At 44.5% G+C, this 25,902-nt stretch overlaps 2 protein-coding genes across 6 annotated transcripts in view; one reads left to right on the top strand and one right to left on the bottom strand.

The window, feature by feature from the left end:
* The first annotated feature begins 63 nt into the window (after window positions 1–63).
* On the top strand, window positions 64–23,237 carry LOC114603975 (broad substrate specificity ATP-binding cassette transporter ABCG2-like). Of its 4 annotated transcripts, none has more exons than XM_028743585.2 (16): window positions 64–135; window positions 2,605–2,821; window positions 4,162–4,221; window positions 5,076–5,190; window positions 6,100–6,252; window positions 7,537–7,694; window positions 8,216–8,367; window positions 8,802–8,906; window positions 9,686–9,933; window positions 12,861–12,943; window positions 14,600–14,689; window positions 16,531–16,655; window positions 17,882–18,036; window positions 19,271–19,360; window positions 21,398–21,492; window positions 21,845–23,237. In XM_028743585.2, exons 1-16 carry the CDS (start codon window positions 96–98, stop codon window positions 21,990–21,992), a joined length of 2,034 nt encoding a protein of 677 aa, XP_028599418.2. In that variant the 5' UTR covers window positions 64–95; the 3' UTR covers window positions 21,993–23,237. The 4 variants fall into 4 exon arrangements, with proteins under 4 accessions (XP_028599418.2, XP_028599421.2, XP_028599419.2 ...); XM_028743586.2 differs by lacking the exon at window positions 64–135 and adding an exon at window positions 158–312; XM_028743589.2 differs by lacking the exon at window positions 64–135 and adding an exon at window positions 313–380.
* The window catches only part of PKD2 (polycystin 2, transient receptor potential cation channel), a 19,352-nt gene continuing 16,018 nt past the window's right edge, over window positions 22,569–25,902 (bottom strand). For both annotated transcript variants that reach the window (XM_028743584.2, XM_028743583.2), the window contains exons 14-15: window positions 25,582–25,729; window positions 22,569–25,359 (exon numbers count right to left, since the gene is read on the bottom strand). In XM_028743584.2, coding sequence (XP_028599417.2) covers window positions 25,120–25,359; window positions 25,582–25,729 — 388 coding nt within the window. In that variant the 3' untranslated portion in view covers window positions 22,569–25,119. The remainder of the gene's footprint in view (window positions 25,360–25,581; window positions 25,730–25,902) is intronic.

The raw sequence follows: 25,902 nt of genomic DNA, 5'->3' as shown, positions 1-25,902 counted from the left end.
CGTCTATTTTTTGTCGTCCCCCCCCCCATTTTGCCGCCTCCCACCCTCGGGCCACACCCGCCGCCGCGCGGTGGAGGGAGGGCGAATGGGCCGCGATGGAACGTCCCCGGCGGAGCCGTTATTTCCTGGCTTGCGGTGAGATGGGGAAGGGAGAAGAAGAAGCCGGAGCGGGACCTCAGCGCGCGCGCTCTCTCTTTCTCCCGCCTTCACCTGCCGAGGCGCTCACCTGGGCCCCCTTCGGCCCGTCGGAGGGGAGGGACTGCTGCTAGCGCATGCGCGGCACTTCGCCCGCCCCGGCGCCTTCATGAATGGGTAACAAAACAAAACAGAAAGGGACGGAGGGTGTGGCTGGAAAAGGTTTTGAAAAAGAGGGGAAGTGTGTGAGTTGAGGGGAGGCTGCCCTCTAGTAATCCCGTGGTTTTGAGGAGGGAAAGTGAATCTTCATGAGGGGTGGGGTTGGGGTTGGGTGGAATCCCTCAGGAAAACAGCAAAAGGGCGCTCTTCAAAATGGGTTGAATTTCCAAATCTCGTTCACCATCGCCATCACCACCACCACTTTTAATTTGTATACCGTCTTCCTATCTTACCATACCCTAGGCGGTTTACAAGCTGAAGAAACAAAGAGTGTATACCTTATAACAATCTAATGCAATACAAAAACGTGACAATAAAACATAACTTTAAAATACGCAACCTACATCAAATAATATAGAATAATATTAAATAGCAGCATATAAAAATTAACAGAAATCCACTTAAATAGTACAATAGTTTCTAAACTACAATCGATAAAACAACGGCAAGCCACAGTGCATAAAAGAATACAATATAAATTGAGAAGCAGAGACTGGAGGGTGGGGCAAGGCAGGTTCAGCGGCTCTGAAATGCCTCTAGGCCTGATGATGGTGATGGGTATAATACCCTGCCCATCTCACTGTGTTGCCCCAGTCACTCTGGGCGGCTTTCCAACACATAAAAAACATAATGATGGGGCATACCCCTAAACATTTTGTGAATACAAAAAAATTCCTTCCAGTAGCACCTTAAAGACCAACATTTTGTGAATGTTTTGCTTGGCCTCGTTGAGGGGCAGTATTTCAATATGAGTAGCAAAATGAGAGTATCCCTAAACATTTTTAAAGGGGAAAAAGCACTGAATAAAACATTCAGATGTTTTGGTTTTGGGATGCTACATGCACCCTGAATCCAGAACTTGGGGTCACTGGCGGAGGAATAGGAGTATGGGGGGGGGAGCGCACCACCCCTGGCAGTGTGATCCCAGCAGGGTGCCATCGCAGTTGCCCCCCCCCCCCGCGCTGGGCACCACGCCCCCAAGATGCCCGCCACGCCCCTGCGGGCGGCTAGCCCCCCCCTGCTCTCCGCCTCCCCCCTGGTGCTGGAGCATGAAGCTCCGCCACTGCTTGGGGTGGGTGGGCAGAAGAAGGGCTTTGGTGTTTGAAGAAAAAAAATAAGGGGGGGGGGCATAAATTCTAACCATGGCCCTTCTCTGCTCGTTGTAGCTTTAAAAACTAAAACTAAGACCATTTATAAACTGGCGATGCATTAAAACTATAGTGGCAGTGTGCAATAAGATCATTTGCATGTAAGATGTTTCCTAAAAACACATGCTCACCTCAGAGGGAGAGACAATTATATATGTATGTATTTTCTCATAACTACGCCCCAAATAATTGTGCACTTAGGGTGATGCTGTCAAGGGTGTGCCTTTAGGAGGTGCTCTGTGGTGACTGGTTGCACAGGTCTTTTTCTGTTCTTATTTTGCATTTTTAATAGCTACAACTGGCTCGGGTTGTTTATTTTGTCAAAATGTTTCTATTCCAGAGTACATAAGTTGGCTAACAAAACACAAACAATTTAAGTTGCATTTGTTACTCCAAATCCCTGTCATTCTCTCTCTGTTAAATGCATGAGGGGAACACAGTTGCAAAATGGAAATGGCCCTCTCTATCAAAGGAAGCCAAACCCTGATAACCGGCGCCCTTGGAAATCCCCACGGCCCACGCAAATAGAGAGAGTGTAACAGAAAATTAGGGACGCGGGTGGCGCTGTGGGTTAAAGCCTCAGCGCCTAGGACTTGCCGATCGAAAGGTCGGCGGTTCGAATCCCCGCGACGGGGTGCGCTCCCGTCGTTCGGTCCCAGTGCCTGCCAACCTAGCAGTTCGAAAGCACCTTCGGGTGCAAGTAGATAAATAGGGACCGCTTACCAGCGGGAAGGTAAACGGCGTTCCGTGTGCTGCGCTGGCTCGCCAGATGCAGCTTGTCACGCTGGCCACGTGACCCGGAAGTGTCTGCGGACAGCGCTGGCTCCCGGCCTATAGAGTGAGATGAGCGCACAACCCTAGAGTCTGTCAAGACTGGCCCGTACGGGCAGGGGTACCTAACAGAAAATTAATTTAGAAAACTTGGATGCCCTGCCCTCATTTTGTTTCCCTTAAATTGCCTTCGTAAAATTTTTATTGCTGGTGGTGTTAGATTAGAATTGGGCTCACGATATACTTCTGCTACCTGTTGCTACTGGTTCCTCGTTTGTTACAAACCTACAGTGACTTTTCTGATCACTCATTTGTTTATTGCCATCACCAGCATTTGCATCAAAAATCAGACAAATTGAAAAGCATGTAAGCATATGTGATGACGAAGATGGAGGTTTCCTACGGAAGAAGAAAATCAATTTTCTAGGATCCGGGTTTGCTGAAGGAAGCACAATGACCTTTCATCACATCAGCTACAGAGTGCATTTGAAGACTGGCCACTACGGCTTTCGAAAAGTGGTTAAAAAAGATATCTTGACGGATGTCAGGTATGCTTAATTGCCATCACTTACTTATTTTGGGGTGCAATTCCTGCTTGTACGGAGAGCAAGGTGTGGAGTGGCTTCACTGGAGGGGAAGTTGCTGCAGCTCATTGGTAGAGCAGCTGCTTTGCATGCAGAAGGTTTCAGATTCAATCCCTGGCATCTCCAGCTAGGTTGGGAAGGACTCCCCACCTGAAACCCTAGTGAGCTTCTACTACCAGTCAACATAGACAATACTGAGCAAATGGATCCACAGTATCATGTGGTATGAGGCAGCATTCTATGTTCCTTACCAGTCCTTTCCTGCTCCTGGTATTGTTTTACGTGCTTTCTACTCTGTAGCTGGAATACTCATTGTCAAGAGATGCCCTCCTGAACCCATCTCTCTATGTTACAGAGGCCAAGCTTGTTTCACCTAGAGGCAGTGCTTTTTTTCTTCTTCTAAAAAAAAAATGTTTAGGGGTACTCTCATTTTCCTACTCATATTGAACTACTGCCCCTCAATTGGGCCAAACTTAGATTCACAAAATGTTTAGGGGTATGCGTACCCCTGTGTACCCCCTGGAAAAAAGCACTGCCTAGAGGGTTTCCCAAACTCGGGTCTGCAGCTGCTTTTGGACTACAACTTCCATTATCTCTAGCTAGGAACCTCTTAGGCCCCTCCATGAACAAAAGGATCCCATCCATTAAGAAGAGGGACAATCTGGATCTAACCCATATAGAGAAACTAAACCCAAACGTAAGATGATTATTTACAGCATGTAACCCATAATCTAGAAAAGGAATCTGTAGCCTACCAGATGTTGCTAAATTACAACTCCCATCATCCCTGACCGTTGGTCATGCTGGCTAAGGCTGATGAAAGTTGCAGGATATTTCCTGTTGTAGAACATGTTCTGCCTCTTGTAGACTGATATTTAAAGGGGTGGGGGGAAAGATGCTTAGTTTTCAAATTATGAAGAAAGTACTAGTTTTCAAACTACAGTGGTATCTCTGGATGCGAACCTGTCCACATCCTGAAGTGAACGTAACACGCGACTGTACGTCTGCGCATGCGTGGGTCGTGTTTTGCCGCTTCCACGCATGCGCGTGATGCCATTTTGAGCATCTGCGCATGCGCGAGTGGCGAAACCCAGAAGTAATGCATTCCGTTACTTCCGGGTCGCCATGGAGCACAACCCGAAAATGCTTAACCTGAAGCGTTTTCATCCCATGGTATGATTGTATGAAGAAAGAACTAGTTTATTTTTGTGCAAAAGTGAACAATTTTACCAAAGATGTCATTCTATTGGAATGGATTTACATATTAAACAACTGACTACTGACAAATTGCTTTTCGTTTACAGTGGTGTCATGAAACCTGGTCTCAACGCAATCTTAGGACCTACAGGCTGCGGCAAATCTTCGTAAGTGTTAACCTATGGGTAAATATCTGTTTTCTGATAATATTAAACGTAACATTGTTACAGGTTTTTTTACATTCACAACCAGTAAGTGAGGTTCTGCAATGAACGTGCATATTTGATCAGAACAAAATGGCATCAGTCAAAACCAGAAAAGTGCAAGGTAAAAAGATTCAGCATGGTGTGCAGAAAATGGGTAAAAAGAAGTGTTTTTTCCTCCTCTTATAATACCATAACTTGGGTTATCCAACACGGCTGGATATTGGAAAATGCAAGGCAGACCAAAGGAAGATCTGCTGCACACAGATCTCTGGAATTTTCAACCACAGGGTGCATTGATGGTAACTCAACCTGGATAGCTTTAAAAGGGGATTAAGCAAATTCATAAAAAGATAATGCTAGACTAATAATGGAGATGGCAGGACTTTGAATACCAGTTGCAGGGGGACATGAATAGGGAGTGTGGTTGTGCTCATGTTTTGCTTGAGCACATCTGGTCGGCTAGCATGAAAAGAGGCACCAAATTGCACCCAAGATTGAGGGGGCCTGATGCGTGATTCGCATGTGTGGCATCACATTGTCCGGAGAATGCTGAGCACTCTGGAGGAGCTGGCCACTGAAGCTGTGCTGCTCTCAGCTCCACAGTCAGCCTCCTCTGCCCCCTCAACATTAAGGGGGCCCAACTCCCTCCCAACAAGTATTGAGGGGGCAAAAGACACCTTGGCCTCTTAGAGTTAGCGTACCTGGCTAGACATGTTTTTGGTGTGATCCAGCAGGGCTCTTAGGTTCGTTAACAGTATGATCTCCAGATGTTGGCACAAGTAACTTTTCTTGAGTCCTTTTGGTTTTCCTTATAGGCTCCTGGACATTTTAGCTACAAGGAAAAATCCTAAAGGCCTGACAGGAGACATTTTGATCAATGGCTTCCCTTTGCCTCCAAATTTTAAATGCATTTCCGGATATGTAGTTCAGGTAAATAAAGTCTGTAGTGGATCTTTTATCGCGGTACATGTGTGATAGCTATTATTCTGTTTAGACAAATGATTTTTATGATATTTCATGTGTTGATTGTCTGCCAGTGCTATCAGTGTCTTCTTTTCTGTGCATGATTACTGTTAATCATGTAAATCCGCTCACCTTCTCTGGTGGGCACCATTGCATGTCAGCATTCCCCACCCACCCCGCCTGCTGGATCTCACCCATGGATCCCACCCATCTGCTCAGTCAGAGAATCGTGAGTGGGCATGGGGGCGAGCCACCAGGCGGCAGGCTCAGCCGCCCCTGGCATATAGCGGAGGCTGCAAAGCTAGAGTTTTCTCTTGCACTGGCTGTTTCCCAACTGATTTCATTCTAGCTTGTACCTGGACGTATGAAATGGACCATAGCTATTAGCCACCTGTCACCAATGCTCATTAAATAATCATCTTCTGAGCAGGCGACCTCAGCCAGCTCTGGTAATATCAACTGACCTTCAGTGCCCTTTAGTGATCAATCAATACATAAAACAAAAAATAGTAGCCTCTTCTCTTGACACAGCACAGTAGCACTTTCTCTACTATGTTAATGCGTAGAGTGGTACCTCGTTTTACGAACAGCCCTGTTAACAAACTATTCAGTTTATGAACTCCGCAAAACTGGAAGTAGTTTTCCGGTTTGCGAACTTTACCTTGGTCTACAAACGGAAGCCAAACGGTGGAAGGGCACCGGTGGTGGGAGGCCTCTTAGGGAAAGTGCGCCTCAGTTTAAGAACGGAGTTGGTTTAAGAACGGACTTCAGGAACGGATTAAGTTTGTAAACCGAGGTACCACTGTACTAACAATTGTGCAGTAGTGATAAAACCTCGTATAATGTTAAACTGAAAACTTTTTTTTAATCAATAAGGATGACATAGTGATGGGAACATTGACAGTCAGAGAAAATTTAGAGTTCTCAGCGGCCCTTCGGCTACCATTGTCTATGAGCAAAAAGGAAAAGCAAGAGAGAGTTGAAACTGTTCTCAAGGAACTGGATTTGTCTAAAGTTGCAGACTCCAAGGTATCTGTGTAGTGGCATTTAATACAACCAAACATTAATTCTTAATGTCAGAACTCGTGTTATAAATACTGGCAGATTATGCAGCCCTTCTGGCCATCTGCCACAGAGGCTTTAGTTGAGATTCCTGCATTGCAGGGGGCTGGACTAGATGACTCTCGGGAGCCAACTCTACAATTCTGTGATTCTCCCTGCCTACCTCTGCAGGGAGTCTAAGTGCCCATTGTTTGCTACCCATTCCCACTTGATCGTGAGACTATCTCAGCCCCTTTCCTATGGGATGCTGGTAGCATGGGAGCTACTGCAGCACATCTCTCTTCTATGCCACTGGAGTAAGCTGGGCTGGGGAGAGAAGCCTCACCACTACACCATTGTGGAGATGGGAAGCCCCAGCCCTGGTGACCAAATGCAGCCCTACAGACCACTCTTTCTGGTCTTTGGGGCTCTCCCAGGCCACGCCCCCTCTTTGGACCACACACTCTCACCAGTCCTGCACCATGCCCTCCTCAAGTGCTAGAATGTGTCTTTGAACTATACTCATGCCTCTGGCTTGCCTGCCTGGATGGATGGAAGATAGAGAGGATGAGTGTGTATAGAAAACCTTAGGCTTTTGCTGGAAGGTAGCATAGATAAAAGACCCAGAGTGGGTTACATTGAAATCAAACACATAATACCAAGGTTGGCTGGTCTATAACAGCAACTAGTTTCCCTACCCTCCCTCTGACCAGAGTTTGAGCAGCAGTGCGGGGAGAGAGAGAGAGAGAGAGAGAGAGAGAGAGAGAGAAAGGAAGGAAGGAAGGAAGGAAGGAAGGAAAGGAAGGAATGAAGGAAGGAGGGAAGGAAGAAAGAAAGAAAGAAAGAAAGAAAGAAAGAAAGAAAGGGTTATGGGTTGAGTTCCAGAAAGACCTGTGGCTGGGAAATGGAGGTGTTATAAACAAGGGTGGACTTTGGTAAAATGGTGCCCTGAGTAAGGACAAAATTTGACACCCCCCTTGAATATTTCTTATTTTCACGCCACCTCCCTCTTGCCTTCTGTTCTGTGCATACTCTCAAGCGCACTATGTCATGGTTGTGGCATATTTTGTGCCCCCTTGGCTCAGAGCCCCAAGAGAGGAACTGCCCTAAAAAAGCTGCTGGTTGTAAGAGAGGTACCTGAAAGATAGGGGTGATGAAATCTTATTTGGGGGGGGGGGGAGAGAGAGGTCCAGAGATTTGTCCTGTGTGCTAACTGAAACATTTTCATAGTTTTGAGGATCCTCGTTTTGAAACTTCATTTCCTGTACCTAGATTGGCACCCATTTTATCCGTGGAGTTTCCGGGGGAGAGAGGAAAAGAACCAGCATTGGATTAGAGCTCATTACGCACCCTACAGTATTGTTCTTAGATGAGCCGACAACCGGACTGGATGCCAGCACAGCCAATGCCGTCCTGCTTCTCTTAAAAAAGTAAATTGTGCTAGACTCTTGGAGACTGCACCTTATGGCTAATGATGTACTCTTTAGATTGAAGCAAGAGACAGACAGACGGGGGTGGGGGTGAAAACCTGTGCCATGGCTGGAATATTGACAGTCTGATGTTCCTTGGCTTGGTTTGTTTTTCAACAAGGCAATTATTTTTAAAGACAGCATTCCTTTTTTTTTTTTTTGGTTTTTCGTCACAGCTTTTATATTCACTTTCTTATGCAATAGTTTCCCCCGTGCCTCCAACTCTGGTGCGATCCCACAAGACAGCACTTATGTTATGGTTATGTTGTGAGTTGTGCGACATGCTAAGTGGATATGGGTAAATGAAGAGGGGCTGAGTTAGAAGACTATCAGTTTTGGTAAGAATTTTGCTTACAGTGCTGCTTAATGCAAGAGCCCAGTGTTGTTATCTAAAGTTATGTCCATTTGTGTTGTGAATGGTTTGGAACATTAAAACAACAGAGAATTACAGTAGTTGACGGTCTTTTCTGTGTTGCATTCAGGATGGCGTTACAAGGGAGAACAATAATTTTCTCAATCCATCAGCCCCGGTACTCCATTTACAAATTGTTTGACACCCTGACGCTACTTGCTGCTGGACGACTTCTTTATCATGGCCCGTGTGACAATGCTCTTCCATACTTCAAAGGTCTTGGTGAGTTTTCATGTGGTATGTTAACTTTAGACCCAGAATTGAGCATGAGTCCTTTCAAATTCCTGGATCCAGGCAAGAGTTAAAATCTAATGGAGGATCCCATTGTTGAATTAGCCAAGCAGGGGCCATAATGGCTTATTACCCAGTCCAGGGGTGGGCAGCGGTTGCAGTTCATTATTTCCGGCGAGTGGGACCGCAGTGGCCCCTAAGTATGGGTCATTAGCTTTGTTGGCATCCATCTGTCTTGGGAGACAATGGAAGAGTGCAGAACGTGGAGAACTGAATTTAAGACTGAAAACATGAGAAACTGAGAGAACCGAAAGTGACAGTTCGTAATTGTACCTGTAATGTTCGTAAATGTACCTGTAAATGTGTTTTCATTAAAGCTGCCTCAGCTGCCGCCTATGTCAAAATAAACAATCTTTTATTCACAGGTTATTTGTGCGAACCATATAACAACCCTGCTGATTTTTTTCTGGACATCATTAATGAAGATTCAACTGCTGTTGGAATGAGTAAAATGACCATCATTACTATACGTATGTATTCTGAAAGTCTTCAGAGTTACCTTGATGAATCTGTGTGTATCAGCACCAAACCACTTCTCTCTGTGGTTTTTTTTTAAAAGTACTTATCTATTTGGCCCTAAAATGTGATAGGAGGTTCTACTTTTTTGTCAAAATCCCACCCATCCCCACCCATAGAATTGGCAGAGTTACTAGACCTGATTTAAATAGCTTCTGGTCTAATCAATCACAACCCTAAGACAATATTGGGCTGCATACAAACTGTTCATTTATATTACATTTTAAACACATCACTTCCCCCAACTAATTGTGGGTCATACAGTTTACCTCTCACAGAGCTATGATTCTCATCTCCCTTAACAAACTGAAGTTCCCAGGATTCTTTGGGGGAAGTCATGTATGTTAAATGTGCCTTAAAAGTATGGTTTGTATGCAGCCTTAGAGAGTATTCCTAACTGTCCAGATCCTCTGGCTGGAGTGCTTTCAGTTTGGGGCAGAGGTGCTTCTCCACCTGTGTGGAGCAGCTCTGCTAGCAACAGGGGGACTGGGGAAACAATTATGCCCATAGAAAGATCTGTGGGCATAGAACTACCACCAGCAGTATTTTTGCTAGCCGTAGACTGTGAAACGCAGCATTTCAGTGTTCACCCAGAGGTAGCTTTGGATCTGTTGCAAGATGGTCAGTCTGTACACAACCTAAGATAGTTCAGATTAGACAAACTGTGATTTAATTTGCACCTGTTGCTCATTTGCAAAGGAGTAACCTCAGTTTTCATTATCATCCAAAACAGCCATTGATGAAGACAATGACATGGAAGACACTGACAGCATTGCATTAGGATTAGCCATACGCTTTACCAGAAGTGCTTACTACAAACAAATGATGGCAGACCTCGATGCACTATCTTCGGACGATAAAAAGAAGACGACAGCTTATAAAGGAATTCCGTACACCACACCCTTTCTTCATCAGCTCAAATGGGTGTCCAAACGCACATTCAAAAATCTGATTGGAAATCCACAAAATTCCACTGCCCAGGTATCCCAAATTAACCTTTTTTTTGGCGCGGGAGATCAATGTTACTAGGAAGCTATGTGGGCTATTTAAAAATGAATTTAATGTAAATAACAAAGAACTATAGGAATCGTTACGTTTGATATACTGTGGGATGGTGTCAGGGTGGGTGTTGGGAGCAGGACAGACCTAACTTACATGGTGTCAGTGAAGTGAACCATTCAAAGAAACAAAATAGCTCAGGCCTCGTGAGCACAGCAACACTTCCCAGCAGATCTTGCCCCAAGCAGGCAGTTGTGAGGACTGAAGGTCCTACCTTTCTGCAGCTCTCTAAGTCTCCTTCTCCTTTGGCTCCTTCCCAAGCACTCTGAGACTCCTTTGTCTTGACTGTCTTTGCTCCGCCCTCTTCATACCTCTTTGGGTTCTGGGAGACCAGTGGGGAAGGGAGCTGGTCACAGCAGAGGGGGAGACTCCCTGGCTTCTTCACCAGCCTGCCTCATCTCTGCCTCTTGGCCTCCATCCTCTGCTTCTGCTTCTGCCTCTGGTTCTGGACTGCTCTCTGCCACAGCCCCTTCCTGCTCACTAAACCCTGTTACCTCTCCGGCTTCCTCCTCCTCCTCCTCCTCCTCCTCCTCCCAGTCAGCTCCCTTTTCTCTCTCTGACCGCTCACTGTTGTCCCACCACCAATGCCCAGGCTCCGAGCCTTCTTCCCTTGGGGGTTCCCCAGCTGGTGGCTCCTGCCGCTCCTCTGTGTCCAACTACTCCATCACATCTGAACTGTACATGTCCTCTTCTTCCCCTGGGAAGCACATTTCAAGCACAAGCCTGTACTAGAAACATCCGCAAGTTGAACATGACAGAAATGACGAGGAACAGCCATGGGCAGAGCTAACATTGTCGCCCCTGCTGTCCTCCTCACTGATTTTCTGAACACGGGGTCATAATGTCTAAAGAGTCGTAGAAAACAGCAAACAATGTACTGCTGTTCTAGCAGGTATTCTATCCGAAGGGCTCTTTGAGTTTTCCTCTCAGACAGTGTGCCCATTCCTTTTGCTATGACCTCCACTTCTGCGGCATATTTGTCAAGAATTCTGCAGCGGTTTTCAAAGATACATAGTGATTGCTAATCATCTGTTCAGAGGCCGTGAAGTTAAAAGCTTTGTGTGTGTATGTTGATATTATGGGGATCCCTATTAATTGCTTTGTAAAAGCTTGACCTTGTGACAAGAATTAGGATTTTAAGAACCTATAATCTTCCAGGGTTAATGGGCCTGACTTTTTTCTCACAATCATTTCTATCTCTCTAACCTCATTAGAGATGGATTTTGAATGCATTCTTAAAAAGACTCCACATTTCATTAAGCCTTTTTTTTCTTTTTTGGTAATCTTCTTAAATTGGTCTTGATATGATCTTTGTTTCCCACTTCAACTGGCTTAGCAGTAGAATTATCCCTGACATTTGGTCCTTTCAGCAAGTCCTTAGCACTACGGTACCATGTATCAAGTGCACTTTTAGTGTTAAGGCTCAGGCAATCCCTCCTGCTTAAACACGACTGAACAGGCTGTTACCGTCATCTTGGCTGAGATTTTCATCACTTTTGCTTGTTCTTAATAAAGCAAAGCATAGTTTTTAATCAGTTTGATCGTTGTCCTCTCCCTCCTTCTCTCTGTATATTTCAGAGAGAGAGAGAGAGATACATATAAATATATACGTGTGTGTGTGTGTAAATTGGCTGGGCAATTTTATTGCTCTGTATAAATGTGTTTAAAGGGACGTGGGTGGCGCTGTGGTCCAAACCACTGCGCCTCATGGGCTTGCCGATCAGAAGGTTGGCGGTTCGAATTCCCATGATGGGGTGAGTTCCTGTTGCTTGGTCCCAGCTCCTGCCAACCTAGCAGTTTGAAAGCACGCCAAAAAAGTGCAAGTAGATAAATAGGTACCACTCCTGTGGGAAGGTCAACGGCGTTTCTGCGCACTGCTCTAGTTTCGGTGTTCCGTTGTGCCAGAAGCGGCTTAGTCATGCTGGCCACATGACCTGGAAAAACTGTCTGCGGACAAACGCCAGCTCCCTCAGCCTGTAAAGTGAAATGAGTGCTGCAACCCCAGAGTCGTCTGCGACTGGACTTAACTGTCAGGGGTCCTTTACCTTTACAAATGTGTTTAACAATACCTGGTTTGTTCCAAAATCTGGCAGAGTTTAAACACATCTCTGTTGGATTTTACCTTGTAAACATTTAGTAGAATGTTTTCTTTTCAAATTCAAGTTGAGTCGTTCAAGTTATTATTCCTAATAGCATTTTAAAGCAAACATTATTTTACAAAGGGGGGGGGGGGAGTTGCATAGAATTCAAGAAATAAAAGAAATAACAATTCAATTAAAGAACCAGTATTAATATTTAATGCAATAGGTGTGCTTTCTCCTGTTTTCAATCCCAAATCCATAGACATGCTGTGGGTCATGTGAATGAAGCTTATGGACCACTGGTGGTCTACAGACCACAGTCTTCGAACCCTGTTCTATGTTATAATGAAGGTCCAAAGCCCATTTTTATAAGTTACCTACAGTGATATGGTTACTTCTTCTTCTGTGGTTTCTCCTATGCCAAAGTATGGTTTGTACCCACCATTTACTTAGAGAAGACTGATTGAAATGAATGGGAATTATTAACTTGGGTCTGATTTCTGTGGATCTGCTCAGCTGGATACTTAGTTGGATACAACCCTATGTTCTAGGACTAGTATTGCCAGGCATGACCAGTGTGGTATATCAACACACATCCTTCCCTAACAAAGTGCAGTGCTCATCATCACAGCAGGAGAGCAACTTAATAGATAACAGTTATTATACTTTCACGAAGTCCACTATTTTTCAAAAGTTTCCTTCTGCTCCTCACTCCTCCCTGCCCAAGACAGCATGTTTTTAATATGAAATATTCTTTCCCCGCACTAGATATGTATTGCCACTTTTCTGGGACTAATAGTAGGATCCGTATTCGCTGGAGTTAAAAATGATGCCACTGGCATTCAAAATAGGTGAGTAAACGCTTCAAAAAAGAGAATGCAATGTAGCATCATCTTCAGCTAGTATTTATGTGCAGAAAAGTTTAGGTAACAAATTACCGTATTTTTCGCCCTATAGGACGCACTTTTCCCCCTCCAAAAATGAAGGGGAAATCTGGGTGCGTCCTATGGGGCGAATGCAGGCTTTCGCTGAAGCTTGGAGAGGCTTTCGCTGAAGCTCTCCAGGCTTCAGGAAGACATCCGCAGCCTAGGCAGCCCTGCGGGAGGTCCCGCAGGGCTGTCTAGGCTGCGGATAGCAGCCTGCCTCCCGGAGCGTCGGGCGCCCTGAAAGCAGAGCGCCCGGCGCTTCGGGAACACCTCCGCAGCCTAGGCAGCCCTGCGGGAGGTCCCACAGGGCTGTCTAGGCTGCGGATAGAAGCCTGCCACCCGGCGGGCGGGGCACCCTGAAGCAGAGCGCCCCTCGCGCCGGGCATACTTCCGCAGTGTGGGGAGCCCTGCAGGAATTCCCCGCAGGGCTCCCCAGGCTGCAGATAGCAGCCCGCCGGACAGACATCCGCAGCGTGGGGAGCCCTGCAGGAGTTCCCCGCAGGGCTCCCCACGATGCGGATAGCAGCCTGCGGCCCGGCGGGCAGGGCACCCTGAAGCAGAGCGCCCCGCTCGTCGGACAGACATCCGCAGCGTGGGGAGCCCTGCAGGAGTTCCCTGCAGGGCTCCCCACACTGCGGATAGCAGCCTGCCACCCGGCGCGCGGGGCACCCTGAAGCAGAGCGCCCCTCGCGCCGGGCATACTTCCGCAGTGTGGGGAGCCCTGCAGCAGTTCCCCGCAGGGCTCCCCAGGCTGCAGATAGCAGCCTGCCACCCAGCGGGCGGGGCGCCCTGAAGTAGGGCGCCCCTCGCGCCGGGCAGACATTGGCCAGCCCCACAAGCTCGGGGGACAGCAGGGAGGCACAGCGCCACAATCCCGCTGTTCCTCGACCTGGTTCGGTTTCCCCGACCTGCTTTTGGGGCGGGAAATAAAGGGAAAAAATTTTCCCTTTATTTCCTCCCCAAAAAACTAGGTGCGTCCTATGGGACGGAGCGTCCTATGGGACAAAAAATACGGTACTTTAGGATGTATTTTATGCAGCAGTCTCCAATATATTTGCTTAAAGGTTTATTTAACCATGGGACACGGAAAAGTAATTTAGCCAAGGCTTTTTTCCCTTTTAGAAAAAGTCTGGTATTGTCTGATTCTATCTGAGAAGGGCTTTCTAGAGTTCACTCATCTCTAGCAAAGCTGAGCCACCCAATTCAAAGCATTTATTTTTCCCATCTAAGGATGAGGGAGAAATTTGGTTTTTTATGCATTTTCTTGTGAAACTATGGAATCTGCACCTAAACCAGAAAGCCAACTGAAGGATGGTTATCTTCCAAAATTTGCACTTCGCCAAATTTTGCAATGCAGTACTAAAGCTGCAATTCAGTTTTGCTCCGGCGAAACAGTGTGCACAAAAATATATTAGAAGAAATAACATACGAAATTGCTTGCAGAAATGCATATGTTAGAAGAATCCACACAAAAATACGTAAGGATTTTTGCACAGATTTTTTTTTAAAGTTGCAGATTGATGCAGAAATTAATCTGTGCCTTGGTATCTCTAATTCTGTCACTTTTGGGTTCTCTTGTAGAGTTGGCGCTTTGTTCTTCTTGACGACCAATCAGTGTTTGAATAGTATTACGACTGTTGAACTTTTTATCACGGAAAAAAGGATATTTATGTAGGTAAAACTGTGTGTAATGGAAATCCAAGCTTAGTCTACTGCTAGTAGCCTTATTTGCTTACCTGTTCTTTGGTTGAGTAACTCATCAGTCAGTTCCACCTATGGAGCCCATGCTTGCGGCCATTTTGCCACACATATCAGCCCCTGGTTATGATAAAAGCCTTCTCTTCATTTGGTAAGGAGATACAGATGGCCAAGCTGTCCTGGCTGAGAGCGCTCAGTCTGAATTAAAGTTTGGCTGTCTGTATGGACTCCGGGTTTAGGGAGAAAGAATTCTCTAAAACAAGGGTGAGAAGCTTTTTCCAATCCAAGGACCACATTCTCTTCTGGGCAACCATGCAAGTATCACATGTCCATGGTGAGTAGGGCCTGGGCAAAAGTGGGAGGAGCAAGAATTTGACCGTTGTAAACATGGACTAGTTTCTACACACCTTTCTCTGTCCTCCAACCAGACAAGCAAGAGGCATCATCACAATTCAAAGACACATTTCAGCCAGGAAGAACCAGGTATTGCCTGAGAAGAGGGTGTGTGACCTGGAGAAAGTATTAAGGGCCAGAAAAAGGAGCATTGAGGGCCGCCACATCCAGCCCTGCTCTATAGCATCAGTTTTGGCACCTAAGGAATATGTGAATGTTGAGCCCATATTCCATTTCAGTGATTACTAGCTCAGCAGTTGCATGCTGGATGCATTGTGGACCTGGGTAGAGCAAGCACACTTTCATTAAAGCTTCAGGGGCCCCAGCTAAGTGGCAGAATATGTGCTTTGCATGTTGCAGAGTAGTGACCTCATATAATCATAGAGCTGTAGAGTTGGAAGGGATCCCGAGGATCATCTAGTCCAATCCCCTGCAATGATCGAATCTTGCCCTTGGTGGGCTTGAACCACCAACCTGGTTAACAGCCAGACACACTGATCCATTGTGCCACAGGGAAGACCAAGGACAGGACACGTTGCCTGAATAATCCTGGCACCATCTGGACACCATGCTATTTCTGTTCTTGATAGTAAAGCTGAATGTGATTATATTGGGGGAATCTTTCATAAAGCACTTTTGACACCCTCACAAGTCTATAAAGCAGGACATAACTGTTCTAAATAGATGAAACAAGCTTCTGGGAAATGTCTGGTACTAGTTTGAAAACTAGATTGAAAACTGCTGCCATTTATGAATCCATTTGTTGGTTGTGGGTTATCTCCCGCTTGGACTACTGCAATGCACTCTACGTGGGGCTACCTTTGAAGGTGACTCGGAAACTACAACTAATCCAGAATGCGGCAGCTAGACTGGTGACTGGGGGCAGCCGCCGAGACCATATAACACCGGTCTTGAAAGACCTACATTGGCTCCCAGTACGTTTCCGAGCACAATTCAAAGTGTTGGTGCTGACCTTTAAAGCCCTAAACGGCGTCGATCCAGTATACCTAAAGGAGCGTCTCCACCCCCATCATTCTGCCCGGACGCTGAGGTCCAGCGCCGAGGGCCTTCTGGCAGTTCCCTCATTGCGAGAAGCAAAGCTACAGGGAACCAGGCAGAGGGCCTTTTCGGTAGTGGCACCCGCCCTGTGGAACGCCCTTCCAGCAGATGTCAAAGCGATAAACAACTACCTGACATTCAGAAGACATCTTAAGGCAGCCCTGTTCAGGGAAGTTTTTAACGTGTGATTTTATTGTATTTTTGGTTTTTATGGAAGCCGCCCAGAGTGGCTGGGGAAACCCAGCCAGATGGGCGGGGTATAAATAATAAATTATTATTATTATTATTATTATTATTATTATTATTATTATTATTATTATTATTATTATGCAAGTCCTGAATGTGTGTATTTTGTGTTGCAGACATGAATATATAAGTGGCTACTATAGAGTGTCTGCATATTTCTTCTCAAAGATATTAGCTGATATGGTGCCCATGAGGACTTTACCTGGCATCATCCTCACTTCCTTAAATTATTTCTTGATAGGCAAGTATACTACAAAAGTCATGTTTCATTTTTCCTTAATATAGATATTAGATGGTGGCAGGCAGATTGCTTGTTGCATATCACTGTTGTTGGAAAGCACAATATGCTTATTTTGCCACTTAAAACCATGTGTGTATTCAGACACACCCTCCTGTACCAGCAACTGGCGAATGAAGTCTATTTGATACTAGAAATGTTTATGCCATAAATAAAAATTTAGTCTTTAAGGCGCCACAAATGTATTGGTTGTTTTGCCGTAGGAGACTAACATGTATGTTCCTCTGGAAAGAAATAGTAAAGCTATTGTTTTCCTTTTGTCGACCAAATCTCACTTCTGATGTAAAATATATCATAGGTTAATTCTAAATTAGCAATAATATAAAACACATACCCAATGCTTGAGGAGGGGTAGGAGAAACCTGCTAACTCCCATATCTTGGCAGCCCCCTCAAGCACTGTGTATGGGCTTGTGGATTTCATTAAGACTGACTCACCCCAGAATTAGGGTGGTTAAAGCAGAAAGGGATAGCAAAAAGCTCCAAAAAGTTCTCCTGAGCTGGGGGACTGAGCATTGAAAGGATAAACACAGCTCTTACACATTTATGAAAGTGATGCACACTGGACTCCAAACAGAAATGTCACATATACATAGATGTGATCTGAGTGGACAGTGATCGACCAGGTTGTAGTGTAGAGCTGGATGAAAATGTTGAACCAAAGTGCGAATTTTTGGCCTTTTAGGTAACAAGATCATAGAGCATTGTATTCTGTGTTCTGTTTACAATACAAGTAAGGACCAAAAGCATCACAGTCAATAATACTCTTTATTGACAAATAAAGCCAGCTATGATATTAAGGCTGACATGCTAGTGCAAAGCTGCATATATGTACAGTTTTGCTCATGGGGAAGCCTGCATTGCAAAATTTTGATGCTGTGTATGTACATCTACAGTGGTACCTTGGTTCTCAAATTTAATCCATTCTGGGAGTCTGTTTGACTCCCGAAACACTTTGAAAACCAAGGCGTGGCTTCTGATTGGTTGCAGGAGCTTCCTGCACTCAATCAGAAACTACTGAATCCACATCGGACATTTGGGCTTCCAAAAAACATTTGCAAATCGGAACACTCATTTCCGGGTTTGCGGTGTTTGGGAACCGATTTGTTCGGGAGCCAAGCTGTTCGACTACCAAGGTACCACTGTGTTAACATTTTTAATTTGTTTCAGGTTTCAAGCCAACTGCGGTAGCCTTCTTTACCATGATGATTACTGTTATATTAGTCGCCTACGCAGCCAGTTCCATGTCTCTGGCAATAGCAACAGGGCAAAACGTCACGTCGGTTGCAAACCTCATCATAAATATTTGCTTTGTTTTTATGATTGTGAGTTTTGGTTGATTCTTCTCTTCCCCCTCCTCCTTTGGTGGGTGGGGGTGGGAATGTTTAGACAGATATTATGCAAAAAGGCTACATTGCCACATTTCAGCCACCGCCCAAAGTTCTATCACATGAACGGGATGATTCATAGGGGAGCAAGTTTGCCTTCAGGGACGCGGGTGGTGCTGTGGTCTAAACCACTGAGCCTAGGGCTTGCCAATCAGAAGGTTGGCGGTTCAGATCCCTGCGATGGAGTGAGCTCCCGTTGCTCGGTTCCAGCTCCTGCCAACCTAGCAGTTCGAAAACACGTCAAAGTGCAAGTAGATAAATAGGTACTGCTCCGGCAGGAAGGTAAACGGAATTTCTGTGCGCTGCTCTGGTTTCGCCAGAAGCGGCTTAGTCATGCTGGCCACATGACCCGGAAAAACTGTCTGCGGACAAATGTCGGCTCTCTCAGCCAGTAAAACGAGATGAGCGCCGCAACCCCAGTCGTTCGTGACTGGACTTAACTGTCAGGGGTCTTTTACCTTTACCTTTTTAAGTTTGCCTTCAATGGCTGTAAGACTCCTAGATAGTGCCCGTTTGGGGTGAAGTCAAACTGAAAAGTTAGAGCACTTGCTGTGGCTGTTGAGACAGGTATGAGAGACATGGTTTTTTGCAGCTGTGGCAGATGAAGGCATCCAGTTGTGCTGCTGCAGATGCACCACAGGGTTTCTTATCTCTGTTATCCTCCCAGTGGTCATTCCTGTTCTGGCCACTGCTATGGATGTGCAACCTCTCTGTCTGTCTCCAGGCTCTGTGGTCGTCTGCAAGGGATTCCCACACAGTGGGGTTGATGCTGCCAGCCTTCATGCCATGTTTACAGACATAATGGGAGTTGCAAAGATGGTGCCCTATCTAAGACTCTTTATCCCATAGAAAACGAATAGCCATTCATTCCCTCAGGAAAACTGTTTACTGCCATTAAACCAACTTACGATGCACCCCTGAAATGGGGGCGGTGAATAAAAAACACATACACAGTTTGCTGAACTTCAAAAAGTACATGCTTACTGACGATGGGTGCTCCAGAGGAATAACTTCTCGGTATAGATGAAATACACAAATCCACTTGTGTATATTTCACTGCGATGAGAATGAATTCTGGAAATGGCTGAAATTCTTTAAGAGCTCTGGGTGAATTTTTTTTCTGTCAGTTTGACTTTTCCCTGTCTTTTAAAACTACTATTACCATTTGTAGGTTTTCTCTGGCTTGCTGGTGAACATCACAACCATTTCACCTTGGTTGCTGTGGCTGAAGTATTTCAGTATCCCGCGCTATGGCCTGAATGTAGGTATCAGCCTTTCCCCCTTTCTTCTTTAGAAATGGTTCTGGAAGTTTAGAACTCACCACCAGCTATCATAACCCTGGCTACAAATTCATATAACTGACCAGAGAAGGCTATCTTTCCCCTCAACATTGACTCTGGTTTTTTAATTTTAAATACTTCTTAAACACCCAAACTTCTAAGCAGTTTACATAAAATACGGTACAATAAGGTCTCTTAAGGCTGCACCATATGTGCAGGTGTTTAATAAAAACGTGTTTGCTCATTTAGCAAACACATTTTAATTAAACGCCACATGTTACTTTCGCTAATTTTAAATGCAGGCATTAAAATGCCATTGTGTGGGACCAATCTGGATTAGGACCCTATTGTGGCAGGTGGGTTTTTTAAAAACAACAACAACAATGGCATTGATGTACCTTCAGTGATTTCTGCTCTTGGAGAAATATTAAGAGTCCCTTCTCATTTCATCAAGCAACTGCCTGGATGATGGCTCTGCTATACCTGGTTTGGGAATGGACAAAGGCTGTTTCTGATGGTGAAAGTGCACGCCTGCCCCCTTTCTCATTTATTACAAAGAAGACCCCACATATTAAGCATTTGCCATACACTGGTTGCTGAATGTGTGAACTGGGCACAAGCACACTTTCCACGTCCTTTTCTTTTAAATGAGAGGGTGAATTATGTGAATTGGACGCCACTACATGATGAGCGGTGAAAACAAAAAACACCCCACCCCTTTTGGACCTGTGACTTGAGATCACAAGACAAAACGAAAGTGTGGAAAAGTGATCTCACAGCGACATCTAGTGATATAGGCTGTGAACTGCACAGTGCTGCCTGTTAACTCTCTTATGTATTGGCATACATTAATTAGAATCAAATATCCCTCTCCCCCGCCCACAGTTAGTTTGATGCGAATGGTTTTTGTACTAGGGGAAGATTGACATTTTGTTCATTTTTGTTCATTTGTTAATTGGTGGGTCTGAGTATTGCTTTATTCTTTGAGCATGGCTTTTTTATAAAAAGGCTTTTATATGAAATATTAATATATTATTTGATTTCCCCCACTTCCCCCCATGGTAATATATACTGCATATCTTCTTCTTTTTGCTGTAAGTCACTTGGAGAACTTCAATAAATCTAATAAATGAAATGAAATGCATATAAAACTTCAGGTGAAACAGGGTTTTCTGCTACAAAGGCATAGCTGTCAACCGTCCCTTATTTGGCAGGAAAGTCCCTTATCCCAGCGCCGTGTCCCGCTGCTGTCCCTTACTGATGATGTCCCGTAAATTTCCCGGGTTTCAAAGGAAGCAGCTCCTCTCCCTCCCTCCCTGCTGGCCAGGGAGGAGGGAGGCTCCAACTGTGTTGCTTGGCTGCGTTGCTCACCCAATAAGGAGTCTAAGAACGACTGGGGGTGTGTGGAGCTTGCATGCCTTGTGCCGATCAAATCAGCCGCGTTGCCTGGGGACTCGCCTTTGCTCAGCGCTTCCCAGCGGAGAGGTGATGGTGGTTTTCCTTGCTGCATCCCCTTTGCTGCGCTGTGGGAACCACCGCTTAAGGCTTTGTTTGGCAGCTGGTTGACTAAAATCCCTTATTTTGGTTGCTGATCCCTTATTTTCGAGGCTGCTGGTCCCTTATTTTCAAATCTGTAAGTTGACAGCTATGTACAAAGGGGGTGTGTGAATTGCAGTATTTCTTATGCAACATTTTCCAGTTATGTTCTTTAAAGCACCAATAGATCCTTGGTATACTAACTTGTGGCAAAAAAATAGTGCTTGAAAGCAAGTGAGGCTGTTCAGACAGGTTGCCTCTTAATGCGCACAGCGATTGACAGCCAAACTGAGAAACCTCAGCTACTTTTGGGATCTCCACCAATCCTGGAGAAGTAAATAAAATGTGTAATGTTTTCATATCCTTAACAAGACTGAAATTCTTCTTGTCTTGCCTCTTCCCCAAAATGTGAAAATATGGAAACCTTCTCAGGTAACAACAGTGGAAACAAGTAAGTAATTCAGTTTTGTTTGTCTTTAAAGGCTTTGCAAGTAAATGAATTTACTGGGCTTAAGTTTTGCTCAGAACTTGAACAAGGGGTCAACGTAACCTGCATCGCTCCTAGTCCATTTACCATGTAAGTACTTGGCATGTTGCAAACAGTTGCGCTATACAGTAAGCTAAAACAACAGTTATTCGGAGCTGATTTCTTGTACATTAGAATTAACCGGGGGCTGCGGTGGAGTGGTGAGGAAGGCTTCACTGCATTACAGTCTTAGTAGGGTGTGTGGGGTGTGTGTGTGTGTGTGTGTGTGTGTGGAGAGTCTGTGTCATCCTTGATCAACTAATAGCAGTGTCTTCTTTGTATTCCATCTTTTGTTGTCATTCTTCTGATAAGAAACAGCATTGAGAGCAAAACAAGAAAACTAGGTAAAATTAGGGACAATACATTTCTAACAAAACTTTGGCCTTTAACCTGTGTTTGCTAGATGCACTGGAGAAGAATATCTGAAGATGCAAGGCATTGACATGACTTTCTTGGGCATGGTGAAGAATTACGTGGCTCTTATATGCATGACAATCATTTTCCTCTCTATCGCATATCTGAAATTGAGATTTATTAAGAAGTATACTTAATCGAGCAGGGCACGCATGCCTACTGAACACTACAGTGTACGTTTATGGTAAACATGTAATATATGTAAAATATACAGCTGATTTATAAATCTTTTATTTTCTTTCTTTCAAGAGAGAGAGTGGAAGGAAAGTGGCCATTGTGCCAATTGGAACTTTCCTCCCATTAGCAATTAGCAAATAGCCGGGGATTCCGACTGGGGAAATGGGTGTGGCAAAGCGCCCTCCCCCATGGTCCTAACCTGGCCTGTGACCTCCCCCACCAGTGCTATGTACATATAAAACTATATATATTTATCATCTACAATGTCACATTTAGATTGGCCTTGTCCTTCCAAACAGTGGCTAAGGTGGTCAATGTCTTACCCATACAAAATCAAACCAGAGGTGGGAGCTCACATGGTGGGATATAAATTTGCTCCTTACACAAAGAGAGACTTTTGCTTTAGTTCAATATCCATGGATTGAGTTGAACTGGGTCAAGAGATCACCTATTCCTACAACCTACAACAGGCCCATGGAACTAAATTGAAACCCAGCCTGTATCTCCCCACCTAATAACACACACAAACTACTGCAAACCATATAAAGTCTTTATTAAGGGGGGAGGTGGTCACTATTAAACCAATACATCTTTGATCATTGTGGATAACTAATAACTTTCCAACACACCTTTGCTATTAAGACATTAACCTAAAAACGGGGGTAACTCACACTTCCATTGTGTGAAACAAAAGGGATACAAAAACAGGTAGCTTCGCTGTCATACACTAAATGTATGTACGTTGTCAGTATGCATGGATAACCCATGAAATCTTATTGCACTTCAAAATGAAGTTTGTTATTAAGTAACAACATGTTACAACAATATATATAAACATATATATTAATATATATAAACAAATATGATTATGAATGCAAACATTTTGGTTTTTATAGCAACGCTGCAAATGTAAGATATAATGATTGTGATGGCTGTAAATACAAACAGGAAGACACAACTTTTGAAACAAGCACGCCAAGGCGTGTTGCAATGGCAGCTTCCCACTCTGCAGCTTGGCATCTGCGACAGCATGGCACGAAAAATCTGGGATGCCATTAGCACTACTGTGAGAAATTCCTGTGGACTGAAGCACCCTCTTGAAGCCCCCAGCAACAAAGCCAAATGAATGTGTCCCTATGAGTCATACTGTCACACAGGTTGTTGTTTTGGAAATGCACCACATAAAATCTTTCAGAAATCTAAAAGGCTCTGACTTGCTCCCTTTTGTGTTCTTGCTACATCACTAAATGACCTTTCATGGGTTTTTTTTTTAATTTCATGTCTAATTTAAGCCACAACCCAACCACAATCAGTGTCTAAGAATAGAACGTTGTAATTTTCCTACCAAAAATTCAGCGAATAGAGAACTCCGAGTCCCTCTTGTGGTCCCTTTAATTTTCAATTAATGCAAGGCGCATTGCTAATACTGTTCAATTGGAAGGCATGAGCTGACAGTCTGGCACCTCACAAAAGCTGCTTCCACAGTGGACTTTTACTGTAGGATAGACATACTTTCTGCATGATGCTCTGAGCACAACATTCTCCCCCTGCAAGTATTCCTCTTTCAGCTTTGGGGCAACTTCCTCAGGTGTAGTTGACCTGCCATCTAGCTGTTCATTCCCCCCGTTTTTGCCAGTTATGACCTGCATAGATTCATCCAGCCATTTCCTTCTCTATGGTTAATACTCTCTAGGAATCAACTCTTTATTATTTTAGCCCTTCCCTTCCCAAATTTCATTGCCTTTAATCAGCTTCTTACCCCATCCCAAAACTCTAGAAACAAGATGGGGGGAACACTTATTATCTGGGGTGCAACCCAGGGGTGTGGGATGGTGTAGTTAACCCCTTCACCCTCATGCTGCAGCTCTAATTGAAATTGCTTCACCTTCTCAACATTTGGGACTGGGGACACTGCCTACCAGGCTAAAGGAATGTCATTTGAATTTCAGAGGTCTGGAAACAGAGCTGCTATTCTGCTTATAGCTTGAAGCAGAGCTATTAAACAAGGTGTTATAAAACAGTACTTTTCTCTGGGGGTACTCAAAGGAACGCAGTACCGACACCTTTTTCCCCCTAGAAGAAAAGCACTGCTATTAAATCACCCATATTTAGAGGCACACTGTGTGAAAATAGCAGCATTTTAAGAACCAGAGGGGACTTTGCCTTCACTTGCCAATTGAGAATTACTGCTTGCTTGAGTAACAGAAAATTCCCGTGCCATTCCTTGTAGAAAAACAGAAGAAAAAAAAGAGCGTACCATCCCAGCCACATTATTCTGGACATTGTGTGATTTCATTTCTCTCTGGTGAATGAAATGCAGAGGTTACTTTTTTGGCAAGTAGTTAGGATAAACTACTGTAATACCTATTTCTCTTGAAAGCAGGCGACAGCTATTTATCCTTTGATTTGGACAGTTTCCTTAAAATACTATTAAGAGTACAGGATTTCCAGAATCCTGCTATCTTTAAGAACATACAGATAAGATTTGCAATAAAAAATGGTGTGTTTTATACTTTATATAGCAAATTGAAACTTGATAGTTTAGGGGTCCCCCACTCTAGAGGGCTAATTACATTTTTTGAAGGGAACAGAGTCTGGGGGGCGGGGCTATGGAAAGCAGAGAAATTTGTGACATTTCTGTAGATTCTTAAGTAGCTGAAACCGAGTCCAAGGCTGGATCAGTTCTGTTTGGTAGTGCAAGGGTTCTTGCACTAGCAGATGCGAAGGTTTTGCTATTTCACAACAGAGAAATCCAATATAACAGCTGTGCTGGTGGAAACTTGGTGCGCAACCTACTGTACAATCTATCGTGTGACAAAGTTACCTGCAACCTACTTTTACATTACTCTGTATGTATATCGCTAAGTGATTTTAATTGAGTGCTACATTAGAGACAACCCCAAATTAACTTTTCGTTTTTAAATCACTTCATAGTCTCCCAATTTTTATATTTAAAAAAGCATCAACAGCTCGGCTGTTTCTCTGCTTACTGAATCTGCCTCTGCATACCTTAGAGCTTCCTGTGACTTAGCCAAATCACTAACTGTGCGCAATACTCATAATTTTGTAGGCAAAGTTAAAAGTCTACTAGACATGGACATTGTTGCCACTGTTCCCACCTCCTCCGGCATCAATGCCTTCCGTGGACTGTGAGGAAGAAGGGCGGGAACTCCTAGCCCGAGACTGGCCGTTGAGCCCCATTGGAGTTCCCAGTCTGTGGCTCACTTGGGATGCCGTATCATCCGATTCCCATCGCTCCAGCTCTTCTCGTACAAGTCTCTCCATCTGATCCCTGTGGACTTCATTATCACGGCCCAGCCTGTCATCCTAGGCACAAATATCGTAGTGTCCGATCATACAAAGATTGCAAAAAAAGATACACTGCAGTGTATGAATTCTTAAATTGGGAAGAAACACTTATGTGGTTTAAATGGTTAAAAATTACTAAGATAGCTAACAGAAACAATACTTTGTCTTGAGAAAACAGGAATAGAATGAAACAGCAAATTTGCAAGAACTGTTTGCCTTTTTCCGGCACATGTGAGTTACCTCTGTGACCCCATCAAGCAGCCTTCCCAGGACCTCTTTCCTTTTCAGTTTTGCTCTCTCCATGGCTTCCAGCTTCACGATGACAGCGTCAATCTTAGAAACAATGCTGCCTATGGAATGCTCCATGCGATCCACTCGCCGCACCAACCTAGAGCCAAACATTTTTTTTATAAGATATATTTTTTATTTAAACAATGCGTATTTTATTTTGACTAGAGATTTAATGATCAAGCAATTCATGTAACACTTGTTAGGGAAAAAAACCTCTGCCCTAGTGGTCTATTATCATGTACTTTTGCATAGATCAGTCTCTTGCATCTC

This window comes from Podarcis muralis, chromosome 9, assembly GCF_964188315.1.
Source record: "Podarcis muralis chromosome 9, rPodMur119.hap1.1, whole genome shotgun sequence".
Lineage (NCBI taxonomy): Eukaryota > Metazoa > Chordata > Lepidosauria > Squamata > Lacertidae > Podarcis > Podarcis muralis.
This window is presented reverse-complemented; position numbering and strand designations above follow the sequence as displayed.

Bases quoted from the DNA above. Each gene is read 5' to 3' on its own strand.
- LOC114603975 (XM_028743585.2), top strand. From the start codon at position 96: ATGGAACGTCCCCGGCGGAGCCGTTATTTCCTGGCTTGCG. The intron at 136-2,604 runs GTGAGATGGGGA...TGCCATCACCAG, and splicing joins CCGTTATTTCCTGGCTTGCG to CATTTGCATCAAAAATCAGA. The intron at 5,191-6,099 runs GTAAATAAAGTC...TTAATCAATAAG, and splicing joins TTTCCGGATATGTAGTTCAG to GATGACATAGTGATGGGAAC.